At 36.3% G+C, this 19810-nt stretch overlaps 1 protein-coding gene across 1 annotated transcript; it reads right to left on the reverse strand.

Annotated features, from left to right (window-relative positions):
* Positions 1-1975: 1975 nt before the first annotated feature.
* Positions 1976-19810, reverse strand: LOC126819545 (organic cation transporter protein). Its single transcript, XM_056100076.1, has 11 exons — positions 19750-19810; positions 14313-14849; positions 12914-13131; positions 10522-10752; positions 9355-9557; positions 8278-8368; positions 6675-6877; positions 5353-5487; positions 4286-4371; positions 3142-3259; positions 1976-2326 (listed from the first exon to the last, which is right to left on the reverse strand). Exons 2-11 carry the CDS (start codon positions 14449-14451, stop codon positions 2053-2055), a joined length of 1698 nt encoding a protein of 565 aa, XP_055956051.1. The 5' UTR covers positions 14452-14849; positions 19750-19810; the 3' UTR covers positions 1976-2052.

The raw sequence follows: 19810 nt of genomic DNA on the forward strand, positions 1-19810 counted from the left end.
GGGTATATACCTTTAAGCTTGCAATAACCTCACAGTAGCATTCTTGCAAACTTTCGCTATTTTTTCGCTGTAAGATAGATTCAAGTGGGGTTGAAATATCAAGATTCTTTCACTCATTGGAATAATTCTTAGATATTTTTCTTAGATTATCTTTGAAAATCTTGAGATTTATTCCTCAGCACACCGGCTTAATTCACTTCTTATTTTGCATCTTTTGTGATCCTGAATAATTTGATACACTTATGAAGGAGAAGATGTTTATGTAACTTGTCCAATCCTTTTACTGTATGGTAATAAAATATGTTTAAACAAATATACGTCAACTCTCGTTGACTGTATGTTTTGGTGTATGTTTTGTTGCCTGGAAACCTATCTTTTTAATTAGATGTTAAAGATACATTATGGGAGGTAAGATAAAGAGGTGGCAGTTCTCGCTATAATAGTTAAAAACTAGATAGTGTAAAGGTAATTTGCTGAAAATTTCAGTCAAATTGATCCACTATGAGCCGAGAAAGAAGCGGGTGACATTTTTGCATAGTCTCGGTCATCATTACTAAAATCATTAATATAAACAGCATTGTCTCGATTATCCAATTTTTTTTATTTAATTATCAACGGCCGTTAGCGGCATATAGGAATCCAATCCACCCAACGTCGAAGGCTAGCCTTGACATCGAGAGTAAGTTTATTATGGTCTGGATAAGTTAATTAATGTCTAATTGATAATTTAGATAACATTTCAGGCCTAGGACATTTTGCCCGGGCAGCGGCACTATCGCCTACTCTTATATCGAATTCCAACTGCCAAGGGATCTTTTACGTGCATTCCAATGTATACACGGGACCTCGGTTTTTTCGTCTCATCCGAAGGACTAGACACCTGTCCTTGCCAGGCCCTCCGTTCTGCACCACTGACAAGGGGAAACCACGTCGGAAAATCTAAATGGATTCTGATAGATGTTTGATCCGCATATGGATATTAAAGACGCAGTGGTGCGTGAATTTAGCTATATGCATTCTATAATATTGTGAAATTTGAATATCAGCTCAAAAATAGTTCCAAGTCGCTTTAGTATTAAAGGAGCTATGTTGATCTCGGGTTTTAGCGATGTTTTAATAGATTGGCGAAGTTCAATTAAATTAAAAGTTTGAAACCGAAATCGTCCATTAGGGGCCTTCACTCGATGCTTTTATCTAATGTCCGGGCAAATCCTCAGTCTCCTTTAGGCGGGTCAAACAATTGATTGAAGAAGGTGTGATTGGACCTCGTGAAATTGGGTTTAACGACTTAGTTTTCTGCCCTCTGGACTAATTGAAGTCGGACATATGCCATACGGTGTGATTTGAGGACAAATTTGCCCGGACAGCGGCGATATTATTTACTCTTATTTCAAATTCTAAATGCCAAGGATTTATTTTTGGGCACGCCATTTTGTACACGGCAACTCGATTCTTTGTTTTATTCGAACGACTTATTAATCACTGTTCCTGGCAAGCTCAGAAGTCCTGCACAACTGACGAGACGAAACCGCGCCCCAGCGTCTCCGTAACTGGGATGCTAATTAATGACAAATAATACATTTAATCAAAATGTTTGACCGCTATAACTTAATGTCTTAACTCCGATGATCGACATTTTCTGCTTCGGCCAAGCAACAAAAGGTATCTTGGTGAAGAGTTGCATTACATGAATACCTTTGACTACTTTCGATCATGATAATTTTTGGCTTCGGTTATGCGGGAGGGTGATAACCAGTTTGATAGTTAGAGGCTTTATAAAACAGGTAAATGGGTCTTATGTATTTTGGGATTGAAACGAGGAAGCTAGCCTCATGGTTGACTTGGTTTAGTTCACTTTGGCTGCTGAATTTGAGTTAAATGGTAGATAGTTTAAGTGAAAAGCGAAACTGGCGTTTCCTGCAACTATAGAAAAGACCACGCCATAGCAAGATCCATTACTCATCAAACTAACACATCGGGTTAACTTCATTTATTTCGCGCTGTTTTTTTAAAGACAAATCGCCATTTTAGATATTGTTTATCTATTTAAAATTACGATTTTATTATCTCTGTCTGTCCATCCTTCAGTTTTACTGTCGATCCATCTGGTATCTTTTTGTACAGAAGTTTCACGTCCGCCATAGTCTGTGGAAGTTCCTTTCCCGTCGTTTCCGGTAAAAAGATGATCAAGAGGGTGGCAAGTAAACAGCAGCCACCGAATATAGCCGCTGGACCCCATGATATATGTTGAGCCAAAACTCTTGAGAATGGACCCAACATGCCACCAACTCGAGCAGCTACGGACGTTGATCCGAGTCCAACATTCCTAGAAAAATTAGAAAAAAGTTATATAGCTACATTAGTGCCAAGAATGATCTACAATTATCGACAATTTCTCTACGATTACTGGTGTTGAGGAAAATGTTCCTACTGCCTCTTCTTAATTTCAACATCCCCTAGTAGAAAGCAACCATTCCAGATTAAATCGCTACAGGGATAGTCTACGATTGCGGTTATCAGCCATGATCAACTACGTTAGATAAATTAGCTATATGACGACACTGAAGCATTACGACTGTGCAAGGATGGATCTTACTGATTTTCAAAATTGGTGTGAATCTTTCGGAATTTTAGCATCCTATGACTATTTTTACCAGAGATGTATTATGTGTCGGAAAAGCTTGTGAACATGACAGGGATCAGATATTTTAAAGGCATGACAGATTCCCATCACATTTGGTCAACATGGGAGTTTTTATTTCGCGGTTTTTTTTTATTGTAAAGCTTGTTTATTTTGAGCGTACGGCAATGTCTTTCACGCAACGCCCGGTAAGCTGACATGTAGGTAAGACACAAGCGCTGCATACATACTTGATTATTTATCTGTACTTATATTGTCAAGTTTGGTTATTGTCAATATTATTTGCTCTGCTAAAATGTATTTTCCATTGAATATGTGAAGAAAATACAATGTACAAAGTCTTAATACCGGTAATGATAAAGTCAAAATACCTCTAAAGGCAAAGTTAAATGTAAAACGTCAAATGCAATGCACTTTTTACATATAATCAATGGAAAAGAAATTTTAGCAGAGCATTTAATATTGGCAGCAATACCATACCCTTCCATACTTATACTCACCTTAAATTGGTAGGAAATATTTCTGGGGTGTAGAAAAAACATGCACCAAAAGCACCACCGGCTCCAATTTTACCAACCATTGAAAAAATAGTTACACAAATTGATGCTGCATAACTATCTGTAAAAAGAATTGAATTGAGCTTCGTGAATTCCTGAAACGTTACCAAGCAATAGTAACAGTGACACAGAGCTGTTCTTCATAACTACCTGTGCAAAGTCAATAGCCATTGACGCCTAAACTTCGAAAATCAAGGCCGTCAACCTTATCTTTCAGGCATTAATCGGTTTTGAAATAAATATTGGTTTCGGTGGACCTTGGGTATTCTATGGTTGAGACAATATTTAACGGTTGGAAGAATTGACAGAGCTATGGTTATGGATGTGATCGGATACTTGTTGACAATTTAATAATAAGGCAAGCTTCTATCTAATGGCAAATAGTTGGTGATTCAGTACTACAGTCAGTCAAATATTCAAGATTGTGTGCAAATCAAGAGACGTGTCCAATATCCCATTGCGAAGATACCGTCGTTTTTCATTTCAATTTTAGAGCCATACACCACTATCAACGATCATGTGCGCACAAGACATTGCTTTAAATATACATTATGCGAGAGCTAAATCTACCTATTGCAGGTCTTTCTTTAGGCCTGAACTGAATTAATATAAACTATTAATTATACATTAATTAACTTATCCAGATCATAATCAACTTTCGATATCATCGTTTGCCTGCGATATTTACTGGATTAGGATCCGATTTGCTGCTCAACTTTCATTCATGATTTAATCATAAAATGGATAATCGAGACTATGTTTTTCATTTTACCGACTTTAGTAATGATGATCGAGGCTATACGCCGAAAATTCATTCGCCAAGACTGAAATTTTCAGCAAATTCTCTTTACATTATCTAGTTTTTAACTATTACAATAAGAGATGTCAGCTCTTTATCTAATCTCCCATAATGTATCCTTAAGTAAAAATAATACTCACTTAGGTTCGAAAGGGTGGAAAATTAGGCCCGAGGCCTTTTCTGATATTTTGCCCTTTTAGCAACATAAAGCATGAATATAATAGTATTCCAAATTACGTATATAAATTAGTCAGATGGTGAAAGTTATAATTACCGTAAAAGACTCACCGGATGTAACTTTAATAATAGTAGCAATGATCATACCAATCCCACATACAGCAAAAAATATTGCTAGTGTTCTCTTTCTACCAAATCTACAGAGAAAGGATAGGAATAGTGTGTTTACCATCGTCAAATACAATTCGAAAATTTTAAAACCACCATATTTATATTGGTAATTACGATGTGGATACTATATTATTGCAAGTTTCTAGCGGCGATATTTCCTAATAAAGAATTCGTACACGGGACTTTCTGGCCAGGGGCCGTGTGTCATAACCGGTGGTTGAACTATTCCGCATTCGAATAGGGAACACTCTAGTCGTGAGTCAAGTGTTCCAACCACATAACAAAGAAAGGGGCTCATCTACAAATATTAATAACTAGCACACCAGCCGCACAATCGATTCTAACCATTGGATAAATATAACAAATGACGGACGAATAAGTTAAAGTAGCTAAGTTTCTAACTCAACATCATCCAAAATCTTCGACATTGAAAACACGATTTATTTGTCGGTTTAAATCAACATTGATCTTGTGATCTTACCGGGAAAAAATGACCTTCTGATATCCAATATTTAATGACAAAATAAACATTTTACAATTGGTACACGAATCGTGTACCATAATGCGTTTCAGCGCTATTTGTAATAAGGGACTCGAAAAACGAGGCTAGGCATATTCCACAAGTCATGTCAAACGGTGACGCTATATTCTTATCTGGAGAGCATGCCCAATAAATGCTATCGACGTAGACTGAAATAACCAGACGTTAGAGATTGAAATTCGATTGAGAATACTGGCGTATTTCGCCGAACCTAACTGATTAGAAATTACAGTAAAAACAGAAACGATTGAATGTAATTCAATTTATATACATTCATATTACATTATTGTATGCGTTGCGACCCATTTGTGTCAATTTCTAGGTCCCAAATATTAGCGACTTAGCTCCTTTAAGTTATACAAGATGTACGGGACAATATCAACCCATTGAACGAACGAATGAACTGCTCATCTCGACCTCTTTAGGCTAGAATTAGCAATGTATTATTATTAATTATATTACCTACCTATCAACAAGCAGAAAGAATAAAACCCCAGAAGGAAATTCCATTAACGCATTCAGGAAGTAGTTGAGATATTTATCGCCAACTAGAGTCGACGACGTAAAATATAAACCAAAATATGACAAAGCAGCCGTGCACCTGAAACAAAAAAGAAATCCTTTAATTTTTTCAGTCGGTAACATAAAGATGCATTTTGTAAGAATCAAATGTTATATACATCTTGAATTATACATTTATGCACATGCCAACCAAGCCCATAACTAACTCTCTAGGTCATCGTATGGTTTTGATTTTCAACGGATTTAAACACGATTGCCAGTTAATAATTTGATCTAAAAATAGATAATCGTGACTTTATTATCTTAACAACGTTAGCAATGACAACCGAGAATAAAACTGTTATTCAAACGGCCATAATTCCGCTTAGAATCAACTTAGTTTACTGAAATGTTCAACATACCCCCTTTTCATTATCTACTTGTTAACTACGTGTATTATATCCAGATCTGACAACTCTTTGTCTGGATCTTACAAAATGCATCTTTTCGGGTAACTTTTGCAATTACTCGGCCTCTTTTGGAACAGGTTGTATGTGACAAGGAATACGGTCGCCTGTCCAATCTGGTGGGTTTTCTCTGGGTCCACCGGTTTCCTCCCATTGATAAAGGCCATTGCGCGCAAGGGAATTATTGAAATAAAATTGAACCATATGTTAGTCCCGAAATGACCTAGTTTGTGTCGAGTGGACGTTACCCCCCCCCCCCCACCACCACCACCCTCAGTTCTCTCTCTCTTCTCTCATTACCTCGTAGTTTCTACATTTTTTGTGCAGTCCCCCGACAAAAGTTTATTATATTTCCGTTGAATTTGTCTTACGTCCTACATTTCGGCACAAATTGGGCTAATAAAGACGGAAGTACATCATGGGTGTGTGTTATGCGCCGACAGGGCTAATGAAGAAGGGCATACGCCATGCAGTGTACATGTAATATGAGGGAAATTTTGTTCAGGCAGCGGCACTATGGCCTACTCGAATTCCAACTGCCAAGGGATCTTTTACGTGCATGCCAATGTGTACATTGGACCTCGGTTTTTCGTGCCATCTGAACGATTAGGCAGCTGTCCTTGTCAGACCTCGGGCTTATAACGACGTACGTACATCATGGATGTGTGCTACGAAGGAAGGCTACCGGCGTTTCCATCTTCTCTATATCGAATACCAAGTGTCAAGGGTTCTTTTACGTACACTAAACCATGGATATGCGACCTCCGAATATTAGTCCCACCGGGGAATCCTCGCTGGAAATATATCAGTGCATACTAACCATAGATACCACAGAATGACTGTGTTTAATGCCAATTTCTTTCTCTTCAAAATATCTAATAAACTATATTTCTCTATTTTCTCAATTGGCATCGTTTCACCCTCGTTTAAAAGAAGCTGACCGTCCTTCTCCGGCTCGGAAGTAGCTAAGGTCTGTTTTTCTATCATCTCGTTAAATTTTTCTACAACCACATTGACATCAACCTGAAACGCCCGATTGGCTATAAGAACTTCCTAAGCAAATTAGGTGCTCTAGAATGATGAAAATTGATAACATTTCCAACGACTGGTTGCCATGAACGATACGCTTATATTTTGTAAGAGATAGACAGAAAAATAGCTAAAGAAAATGCGATTTTCGAACAATAAGGGGCGCCAGGATGTTACGTACGTCAATATCTTTGGGATAGAAACATATATTATTTTAAGTTTCTGCAAAATCAAATACAATTTGTGACCTCTAAAGAGTCCACAGGCTAAGAGCGTGATGTTTCGAAAAGTCATACGGGCCGATATGAGCCAATATCGAAAGAGATTGAGATCTTTGGGTTATAAACATACATTTTAAGTTTCATCGGAAACAATTCGAACCCCTAGGACTGTCCACAGACTAAAAACGTCATTTTTCATACAATCACGGGCCATAATCCATGACCTTAGGCCCGGTACATGCCAATATCGAAAGGAACCGATATATTACCGGTACACAGTAATTACGGTTAAGTTCGAATTTTGTGAAAATCGGAAGGAGACTGCCTGACGCTAATATAATAGTATACTAAGTATGTAACTAGGCTCTGGCCCCTCTACAGATCACAAATTTTATCCGATGTTAATGAAACTTAAAATGTGTTAATATCCTAAAGATCTCGGTTTCTTTTGATATTACTGTCCTGGATTTTAGATACTGATTGTGCGAAAACCGCTTTGTTAGCGTATTCTCTGTCCATTGCTTACAAAATGTGGTGTATGTTGCACGGCAACCGCTTGTTAATACTTTTTAGAAGCCTGTGAATAAGATCGGTATCAGATGTTTTAAAGGATCCTTTTCTTATCCAATTTGGTCAACATAATAGTTTTCCTTTCTGATAAGCTATCTTTGTTCTTCTTTGAGCTGACATTATATCGTATGTCGCATTTCTACAAAAGCCAAAAGCGGGTTATGTCAACTCCAAGAAGACGAACGATAGCTTATCCGATAGGAAGGCTAACTTTTAATTTGACATTCATGGATCAGTAGAGTATGAACATACATGTATTCTTAGTTTGATGTTCAGAGATCCTAACAATGTGTCACAGTCAACATCCGGTTATCCTTTCGTTACATCTTACTAACCAGGAGTCACAGGCCCAACAACAAAGCCCGGAAAATTAAAATTTGCTCTCGAACCCCTTCCTCTACCCGACTTTCAGGACCGAGCTAACAGATGTTGTGACCATGTGTCCTTGACTATTGCGGATTCATCAGATTACTGGATGGAAGTATTTGGATACTATGATACCAAAGCTATTTAATTACTTCATTACTATCGCGGATTCGTTAGATTACTGGATGGAAGTATTTGGATGTATTCTCATATTTGATATCAAAGCTATTTAATTACCTTATTCCATTTAGCTGCCTTCTTTACATTCTTGAGAGCGATGTCATATTTTCCATTTGCTACCAACCATCTTAACGACTCATCTAGAAATCTACAATATAGTTGTTTACGTCAGTACTTTCAACAACTGACGAATAATCTAGTCACATGTATCATTGCCATTATTTATATGTCTTCACTTAACCTGGTTAACCCTATTCATGAAAATATAGTTCACGTTATGTTTTTTGATGAATTATATTATTATCTTCAGTATGTGTAGATTCCGAGTCCGGATGATGTCACACTGGCACCCTTGGGGAAATTTAATTATTCAAGTTGGCCGCCACGAGGCGTTGCCGGATAGCGGCAATTGAGTCTACTCTTCATCGCATTCTAACCGTAAATGAATACACTGGTAGAATGGGTTTTTCGTTAGCCCCCATCCATTCCTACATTAATTTCTCGGCCAGAACCGGGATAAAAATAAAAACAAGGTTATGTTCGAGATAACGGTGGGTAGTTCCTTATCCCACGATTCATTGCGTCTCTGACAAATGGGCGATACCGAATAGCGCTAACAATTAAACGTTATGACAATATCGCTAACTAACAATATATAATGGCAATATGTTATGAAAATATCGCTAACTGACAATTTATAATGACAATATCGCTATCTGACACTATATGATAACAATATCGCTATCTGACACTATATGATGACAATATCGCTATCTGACAATAATGACAATATATAATGGCAATATGTTATGACAATATATAATGACAATATCGCTAATATATAATGACAATATCGCTAATATATATATAATGATAATATCTCTAACTGACAATATAAAAATAATGACAATATCGCTAAGTGACAATATGTAATGCTCGTAGGCTCTTTAGTAGTTGGGAGTAAACCACTAAAAAGGCACGTGGCTGGGTAGGTGACAGTACTAATAGCAAAGTACAGCCTTGAGTTCGGAACAACGCTACTATAGACTCAATGACAAGCCTTCTAATTAAAAGCATGAACTTTAGGAACCCCGACTTTAGGAATCAATTATGTACATGAACTAATACACTTACATGACTTCAATAATAATGTACAGCGACACAGAGCAAAAAGCAAGTTGCTGGGTTCGCCAACTTTCCATTCGCAAAAAATATCCGAATGGGGTCATGGAGACAAAAGAGACCCCACAAACGACAGTAGTAATAACTGCTACATATCTTCTATATTGCGTCGAATACACTTCCATAGAATACGTAGTAAGGCTCAATACCATCCCCTATAAAACAAAATACGGTTTGATAACGCCTTAAAAGAATTAGCAGCATTGATACAAAATACGGTCACATAACATTTGTATAGTATTTGTAGCATACCATTTATACAATCTGATTAAAACACAGATCCTATTTTATTTCCGTTTTTATATTTCAAACTTTCGTTTTACTTGTTTTTACATTATAAGGATCTGGAAGAGTTGTTACCCGCGTCCTCGATGATGTGATGGATTAGCCAATGAAACGGTCTGTTACGGCGAGTTTTCAGCGTGAGGTGCACGGAACTGTGGGTAACCCACTAGAAACACCAACGCCGATTGGATAATCAAATGTCTGACGTCATGGGGTCAAATACCGCTGGTATGACCTTTGACGCGACCTTCAACTACAACTGGTCAGATCTTCATGTGGTGTAGGCCACCGAAAGAATAAAAAAACGAAATATAGATCTTTATTTTAATCAGATTGAGATTTATACAATTCTCTGTAAAATAAAATATGGCCAGATACCCCTTTGTAGCATATATAGAGTAATACTATATCAAGAAAAACAAAATATGATAGAAATCAGAGGAGTAATTACAATAATTTGTGCAACCTGGAGAGATCCATGCAGCCACAGCCCACCCTCTCCTTATAATAAAAAGAGAGCACAATACACACCAAACTACCCACCCTCCCAATACAAACTAAACATGTCTAAACTGTAAAGTCAAAAGCGGTGTTCCCTGTCTGAAACACAACCTTTTGACAACGCAGTAGAACAAATGCGCAGCCCGAAGCTGGCAGCCCCGTACTCCTTTTAGTACGCTACCGTGTATCTCCTTCATTGATGTGTGGCATAACAATAAACCGAGAGAGAGAGAGGTGGGGTTTAACGTCCACTCGACAGGCGACCCTACTCCTTGCCACGTACAACCGGGGAATCGAAACCACGGCAGTTGATGCACCGAAAGTCTTACATACCTGTTGTACTATTCCCATTAACAGTCGAAGTATGGCAAACGTTATATAACTGTTAGAGAAAGCTGTAGCAACGCCAATCCCAATGACACAAACATAGCTGATAATGTTGATTGGTTTTCGTCCATAACGATCTGAGAAAAACGGCAGAACCAGCGCACCAATGGCTTGTCCTAATATCAACAGCGTCTGTGGTAAATCGCCGAGCGCGTCACGATCACAAACAAGATCAAACTGAAAATATTACAAAATCATGAAATAAATTAAATGAAATGCTCCAACTGGTCCAGTGAAGACGAGCACACGTTATACAGTAGGCTATACAGGTAATTTTGCCCAGAGAGCGGCACTACGGCCTACTCGTTATCGAATTCCAACTGCCAATGGTTCTTTTACGTGCACGCCAATGTGTACACGGGACCTCGATGCATGTGCGCCACTGACAAGTTAAGATGATTACAAAAGCATGCATGACTAACCGTCTGTTCTACCGCATGCATTGCAATTTTATTCATACATACCAAAATCACAATTTAGACCATTTTTTTTTTTGTAAAAATTTGAATTTATATACATTTTACTACTACAGTGTTCTTCTTATCCAAATAATCATGCAAAAACAAACGATATCTTTGTGATGCATGATTGGTAACATCTGTTATGGTTGTTTTGAGTACAGGCACTTGTTTGACACTGTAAAATGATGGAACTGACGATGACGACTAATACATGTGTTTAAAGATATATTATAAGCAACAATTTGCCTAAAGATACATTATTCAAGATTTAGATAAAGAGAGAGCCATTCTTGCTATAATAGTTCGAAAATAGATAATTCAAAATTAATATATTGAAAATTTCATTACAATTACTCAAATGCGAACGAAGATATAGTTAAAACTGCAATCAACGTACTGGTTGTTCGAAGCTAAGTCTCGCTTCTCCATTATTATATTAAATCAAAATATGTCTGAACCGTTCTAATCCACTTAATATCGGAGATATCCGATGCCATCGAAAGTTGATTATGGTCTTATTATGTTAATAAATGTCTAATTAATAGTTTATATAACATTTCAGGCCTAAAGAAAGATAGGAAGATTTAGCTGTTGCATAATGTATGGTTAAATGCCAGAACATCATTAATCACTGAGAGCGAGCTAATGGTTTCTTTTGCCGGTAATGAAACATTTATAATACACTAAAATCTGATTAAGAGTAGCAACTCACTAAGTAATTATCAGATAAGAGCATCGCTACCGCTGCAATATACGTAAACATTCTAGCTTTGATTGATATGATACTTTTTAAAATGAAGAGCACAAAGATAAAATAGGTGTGTTTCTGTCCCTGGGGGTTGGGCATGCACCAAGGTTGTGGACCGTCTATAGGTCGCAATTTTTATCCGATTTTAATGACGATTAAAATATGTTTATATCCGTATTTACTTTCCGGGCCCGGTTCCTAGAAAATTCTTAAAGTAAGCACAAAGTCATGCTTCACTTTTTCTTACGTAAGAAACTTATAAAAATACCCTCCCTAGAAAATTCTCAAGCACAAGTCAAGTATAAGTCTAAGCATATTGTGACTGGTAAAATTTACCATAAACTGAGACTACAATGCTCTTTAACGTCATAAAAACAACATTGGTATGCGAATTGCGTCTTAAATTTGTCGTCTGCTTCATTGACGTCATATTATATATATATACATATGGTTCATTTCGATGCATGTCCCCTATTCACATATAAAATGTGCCACAAGATAAAAAAAACCCGCAGACACATAGAAACTAACTGAATAATTGTGAGAGCTCCTGATGTTAAAGTAGCCTGTGTGTTTGTAGCCTATTTTTTACTAATTGGCAAATAAATAAAATGGTTTCAGGGTAGGCCCAGCAGCGAAATTTTCTATAGCATTCTTAATTTGAAATTTCTTCTGGAGAATTGACTATTTGGTATCAAAAGGTGTCGGAAATGCCGTCGAATAATTCTACGGTCAGCCATCTTTTTAAAGCAGAAATAGACTTAAGGTCGGTAAGCAAGCCGTATACCTTGCTTGGGACTTGTGCTAAGATTGACTATTTTTAAGCACGATGTTGTGCTTAAGTTTTTTTCTTGGAACGCATAATAACGTGCTTGTGCTTACAATGAAGTCTACTTAAAATCTAAGCACAAGAACGTTTTGAAGAATTTTCTGGGAACACAAAATAAGGTAAGTTTACTTAAATGCAAAGTCTACTTAAATCTAAGCACAAGAACGTGCTTAAGAATTTTCTAGGAATCGGGCCCAGGATTATGGCCCCTAATTGTATTGGTTTTTTTAACTTGTTTTCTGTCCATCAAAATGTGTCCGTATCTTGCGTGGCAACCGCTTGTTATCTGTATAAAATTACCTCTGAAACGATCGATGCATCTTTTCTCTCTGTGTAGGTCATACCATATATACATGGTAGTGTGTGTTCTGTATTGGTGGAAGTAGTGGTATTGTATTTAATATTTATATTACATTGTCCGTATTCCACTGTATAATTACTGGGTGATAATTCTACTTCATCTATGGTTATATCAGTACCATTAGGGGGCGCAGAGCATTTATGGGGAATAATTCGTCCTGCAAAACAAATAACATTTTAATTACTTTATAAATTATATCGTTTTACATGATTTTTTGTCATTAAAGATAAATGGCGAATAAACATGAAATGAGATGGCGTCTAAGGTCCTGCTTTTCTGCACTGACTGGACTAATGAGGACAGGCATAGCTATGTGTTAACAGTGTTATATTCACCCCTTAGCCGACACTTTATTGCCTGGAGTGCAACGAGGATGGGGGGAATGGGAGGTGGAGGCAAAGTAACTAGCTTGTACACGGCTTTCAAAGGAATAATAATAAAGTATGGACACAACTTCAATGAGGCTAAATATATTTTGACCCCTTGTGTTGGGTATTATGTCCCCTTATATCGGACAAAGCGCAGCGTTCGCACATATGGCGTATCGCTAACATGCAGCAAATGCGATAATTCGACGATAACGACATGTCCTTACGCAATAACTAATATGCACTCTAGGACCTTTGAAGCAATAGGAAAACAAGATATCAATCTTACATATGCATTATGTAAGATTTAGATAAAGAGCTGGCCGTTCGGTTTAATTCAAATTACTTTATTCTGAGCTAAATTATCACTGTTTGAAGTTTTGACAACACATGGCATTGACTGATTTAACGCCAAAAGAATATACTGAAAATTTAATTCAAATTACTCTATTCTGAGCTACACATTTCATAGACTGATTATTATCATAACAATGGCATTTGTTATTCGAGATTTAGCCTCGTGTCGCCAATTTTAAATTGATTCATTAAATGACCACAGCGTTTGAATCTACCTTCAATCGGAGCCATCCGATGGGCCAGAGAATTGACTATGGGCTTGGTATGTAAATACATGCCTAAATAATAATCATTAAATGGCCACAGCGATGGGCCAGGGAGTTGATTATGTGCTTGGTATGTAAATACATGTTTAAATAATATTTTTTATAACATTTGAAGCCAAAAAATAAAACGACTTGCAATAGGCAGATTTAGCTCTTGCATATTACATCTAAAATTCGAATGATCACTACGTACATTTAAAAGAAAAACATTCATAAAACGCCGCCCTATAATGAAAGAGAGAAGAGATAAACTTATTAGTACACATTTACAAATATTTCAAAAAGCAGTCCTCAAATGGAAGAGAGGATATATATTTATTAAAAAAAGTTAATAAATACGCCCCTACCGATGAAGATCATACCAAGTAGTTGAAAATCAGACGAAAAAGAACATAATTGCATAAGGAGAAGTTGAACATGTTGATATAATCCCTTTCCTCTCAATGCATTGAGAACCATATCAACATCCGCCCCCTTTACTGCCATTTCTCTGGTTAGTAGTTCTGAGAGGTTCTTGGTACTGACGTGTTAGAATCCTATTGACCTGAAAATTCTAGATGGACACTTTCTGAACAGGTGGCCAATGTCCACAAAAAATAACATGTATTCACTTTGGTAATAGTTCTTGGTGTAAAACAAACTACACAAACTAAACTCCTCTGATTTTTATTGATCTTCTGGTAATTTTCATCTTCCAATATGTTTAACTAATCTCGCACTTCCTATATAGATCCTATAATAATAGTAGTCGTTTAACAATTCACAGTTCAGTCAACTTCTAAGAATAACTTTATTCACTAAATGATGATGTACAAAAGAAGACTAATACAAAGTTCTATAACTATTCTGTACTTCAACAATCAGATGGGATGAGCGTCGATGAACTGTAAAAATATAATAAAAGACAAGCCGTAAGTTATATGTTGAAACTAATTCGCAGATAAAGATGTGGGAGCCAGCTAGCAGATAATAGATAATGGAACATTCCATTATGCAATACTACAAATTGAAATAGACTCTTCTAATCCCTGCAGGCATAACAAGTAACCAAAAACTAAATGATTAAAATGCATTACAATTATAAAATAAAAACATTAAAATTTCCGAGCTTAAATAAAACATATATATGTGCAAGATAAATGAAATAATTATATCAATCATTTAAAGATACATTATGGGAGATAAGATATAGAGCTGGCAGTTCTCACTATAATAGTTAAGAACTAGATAATGTAAAGGGAATTTGCTGAAAATTTCAGTCAAATTGATCCACTTAATCGATTGAAATTTTGGCCTAGTCTTGATCATCATTACTAAAGTCTGTACGATAAAAAAACATAGTCTCGATCATCCAGTGACTTGGCCACCGTGACCCCCTGGTTTATGTAATACTAGTAGTTTTAGTAAAACTGCGATTTAGGTTTGACACATATTAGTAATAAGTCTTGGAAAGGAATGAACATGTCTGCAATTTTTTATGTTTTCACCACTTATCAATTTTGCATCCTTATAACGCAAACTATTCTTAACAATATCTAAATTCGGTCTGAGAAGGGTCGGTCGAGGAGTCTTATAGCATTATTATAAACCAATAACGGTGAATCTATTTGATCATTTGGGTATATTTAATGCCCGGAATAACTTGTGGTCTGAAAGTCGGCGGCGGCTTAGTATATATTCAGGGTAATTTGGGGTTATTCTTCTGAAAGTTTTTCTTTAAGCCTGTAACGGGTTATTCCCCCAGGGGAGGTTTTGTTTTCCTTATAGAAATTCTGGGATATTCTCATTTTAGTTACATGTAAAAATAGACGGTTTATAAACAAGATAAAGTCTCGTACTTTATGCTACACATATTAGATAAATATCTTGGACAAACATTGTTAAGTATGTTATAGAAACAAATATGTTTACTTAACTGATATTCACAGCTTGCATTTCTTTAGAAAAGGGGGCAAGTCATGAATTAGTTTAAAGACACGATTTTGTTGACGTTGAAGGTATAAATATGCAGTCTTGCTACAACTACCCCAAATTGGACAGCAGTTAAATGTATATGGCATGAAATGTGACTTGTAATACTGTAGTTGGAAGGATTTAGATAGATATGTTTTGATCCTTCGCAATTGAAACAGTTTCTGATTCAGAATTTTATTTATTAGTTTTAGTTGTATCAAGTACCCTAAGAATTGTGACACTTGCATAATAGCTATAGGAGTAATTTCAAAAACCACTTGTGTTTGACGGTGCCCTTGAATAATATTAAAAACTAGCTAATCATTGAAATCTTCTGGTGAGACATGTACTTTCTTCAAAAGAAATGAAATGAAATGGGGTTTAACGTCCTACTGTTCTGCTCCTATGCTGGGCTAATGAAGACGGGCATACGCCATACAGTGTGCTGCGAGAGAAATTTTGCCCGGGCAGCGGAACTATCGCCTATTCTTATATCGAATTCCAACTGCCAAGGGATGTTTTACGTGCATTCCAATGTTTACACGGGACCTCGGTTTTTCGTCTCATCCGAAGGACTAGACAGCTGTCCCTGTCAGGCCCTTCGTCCTGCCTCACTGACAAGGGGAAACCACGTCGGAAAATCGGGATGAACCTTCCCGGCCAATGCAGGGATCGAATACCCGACCTCCAGGCTAGCGAGCCAGCGCCTTACTTCTTCAAAAGATTATTAGCTATTTTAGAAAAATAGTCAATACATGTAGTTTCACAATCAATGGGTGTAGGCGAATTAGATTTTGACGTGTCAGTTACATTATTAATTCTCTTCCAGATTGCTTTTGAATTTTTGAATCAGTTACTAATTCTACGGAAATATTTAGATTTAGAGCTTCTGATTAAATTTTTCAATCTTTGTCTGCATTTTTTATATTCAATGATTTCGCCTCTCAGAAAGCCATAGCGGTTTTGAGACAGTTTTAACTCTTTTAGTCCTTAAAAGGAACATGTAATGACAGGAATAATCGTATCATACCACATTTTAAAGAGCACGTTATCAAAAGGGGCAAAATTAAATCACCCAAGAAATCAGTTTTATTGAATGTTTTGAATGACATAAGAAATGGTAGGATGGGATGATTTCGCGATCATGATACCTTTCTTATAGCATGTAAAACAGCATGGATAAATTTATAATTGGTACATTAATTTCCACGATGTGTTGAAGAGAAGACCCTAATGATCAATTAATGTTGATGATGCCGTAACACGTGTAGGAAAATCAATCGATTGTTTAAAGCGATAATTTCATATTTTCTAAGAAAGTCAAAACATAATTATTTCTATGTCGTTTGCTCAATAGGTTGTCAACTCACTATTATACAATTATAGGTATTATTCTCCCTCTTAAAAATCCTTCGACCCCGGAAATAATAACACAATTACCTCCCTTGTTTTTCTATACCCCCCCCCCCCATGAAATAATTATCTTCAAACGTTTGAATTTAAAGTTAAAAATGATATTTTTGCCAATTTCTCAACTGGCAATAGTGAATTATAGGATTAATAGGATTATTCTTTAACAAGGTAGGACTGTTTATAGATACCATCTATTTTAAGGCTTTATTTTAATAAATTTTAAAAATATAACTTAAAAATATGAAATTGCAGCTTTAAGGTTATATAACCCAAGAATATCTGTCCAAAAGAAGTTGTTAGATTTAAAGAGATCAAAGTTCCTGTCTCCCGTCATACTAATTCCATGACCTAGATTCCAAACAGTATCCATCATTTCTTGCAAATATACAAGCCATTGGTCAAGGAGGCAGGAATATACGATATAAACAACCGATTCAAATAGGTAGAATGTTTCTTAGATAGCCTATACTTCCACCCAGATACATTCAATAAATTTATAATGCTCAAAATCAGACCTACGTTTACAGAGAGAGAGAGAGAGAGAAATGGGGTTTAACGTCCACTCGAATCAAACTAGGTCATTTCGGGACTAACATATGCTTTAATTTTATTTCAATAATTCGCTTGCGCGTAGGGGTCTTTAGCAGTGGGGGGAAACCGGAGGACCCGGAGAAAACCCACGAGGCTGGACAGGCGACCCTACTCCTAGTCACGTACAACCGGGGAATCGAAACCCCACCAGTTGACTCAATGACAGACCGTATGATACAGCGCAGCGCGCACGTGCTAACCATTCGGCCATCCACCCCCCCCCCCCTACAGAGATTCTTTTACATATAAAGAGACACCGGGGGAACAGCCCAAACAATTATCTTTTCTGAATGGCTCATGGAAGTCAGAAATCTTTACAGCAAGTTGTTTTGTTATTCGGTTTAAATCTTCGGTTTAAATGTGTGTCAATGTGACCAAAACATGAAAGTCATTAATAAGCATGTTCACCTCATCTATTTTGTTGAACACATGGTGAACATTAATGTGCCCGACATATAAGCCTTTATGGACTAATATATTATCAAGCATAAACACTATAATGGCTATACAATATGTGAAAATTAAGACAAGTATATGTACAGTAGAAATAAATAAAATTTTAAAAAAACAGAAATAAACTACAAGAGATAACACAACCTATAAATAGTAATGCTCTACTACATGTAAAGGTTAAGAGGCCGAAAGGTACAATATTAAAGTACAATCCTGGGCATTATGTTTGGCTTTGACTTAAAGGAGCTAAATCGCTAATATTTGGGACCTAAGATATTGACACAAATGGGTCGTAACGCATATATTAATGTAATATGAATGTACACTGTATATTAACTGATTTACGTTTCTGTTTTTACTCTAATTTCTAATCAGTTATGTTCAGCGATATACGTCAGAAGTCTCAATCGAATGGCAGCCCCTAACGTCTGGTTATTCCAGTTTACACCGATAGTATTTATTGGGCATGCTCTCCAGATAAGAATATGGCGTCACTCTTTGACAGGACTTGTGGAATATGTCTAGCCTTGTTCTTTGAGTCCTTTACAAATGGCCCTGAAACGCATTATGGTACAAGATTCGTCTTAAATATTGGATATCATAGCCCATCTTTTCCCGGTAAGATCACAACATCAATGTGATTTAAATTGATAAATAATTCGTGTTTTCAATGTCGAAGACTTTGGATGATGTTGGGTTAGAGACTGAGCTAGTTTAAAATAATTATCAAATTGATATCAAATGCAGTACAGTACAACACAGATTACAACATTGTACATAACAATGTACATAACAAAGACCATTATAGCAAGGGATAAACTGAGATATTATTTTAACAATAACATATACAAACATTAAAACTGAAGAGAAGAAAAAAATGACCCCCCCCCCCCAAAAAAAAAAAATAAATAAATAAATAAAATAAAAAACAAAACAACTTGTATTTATAACTTCATATCTTTACCGTTGATCTTTAAAAGCTTGGGAACTTAGCTGTTTTGACCTAAATTACCCCAAGTGCTCTAGTGTTAATAAACTGAAGAGTAAGCTATTGTTAGTAACAATATAATAATCTTTTAAAGGCATGTTATGTTAGTAACTGGACAGCCACACAATAACATATAGCCCTACCTATGAAAAAAAACAACAGAAACCAATTCAGCCGCTCCTCCATAAACATGTACTACTGTGTATATATTAATAACATCAAATCGATACCAACATTTGACAGTAGCTAAAACATCAATATTTAGTCTTGACAGGCAGCAGTTAATTACAGTACTTCCTTGCTTCTCAATACCTCGGTCCGTATTCAAAGGTTTTCTTAAAGTTAAGTAAAAACACTTAATTTTTCCACTTAACCAAGTGTCTTACCTTAAATCGGTATTCAAAGGCAGGCTCTATTTTACATCTTCTTGACTGTCGAAAACTTAAC

The sequence above is a fragment of the Patella vulgata genome, chromosome 4, assembly GCF_932274485.2.
Source record: "Patella vulgata chromosome 4, xgPatVulg1.2, whole genome shotgun sequence".
NCBI classification, from domain to species: Eukaryota; Metazoa; Mollusca; class Gastropoda; family Patellidae; genus Patella; species Patella vulgata.

Excerpts from the sequence above, each read along its gene's own strand:
- LOC126819545 (XM_056100076.1), bottom strand. The coding sequence starts at position 14,451 with ATGGCAGTAAAGGGGGCGGATGTTGATATGGTTCTCAATGCATTGAGA. Across the intron at positions 13,132-14,312 it reads ACTTGGTATGATCTTCATCG|GACGAATTATTCCCCATAAA; the intron begins GTAGGGGCGTAT and ends TTTGTTTTGCAG. Across the intron at positions 8,369-9,354 it reads TACATTATTATTGAAGTCAT|ATTTCTAGATGAGTCGTTAA; the intron begins GTAAGTGTATTA and ends ACTATATTGTAG.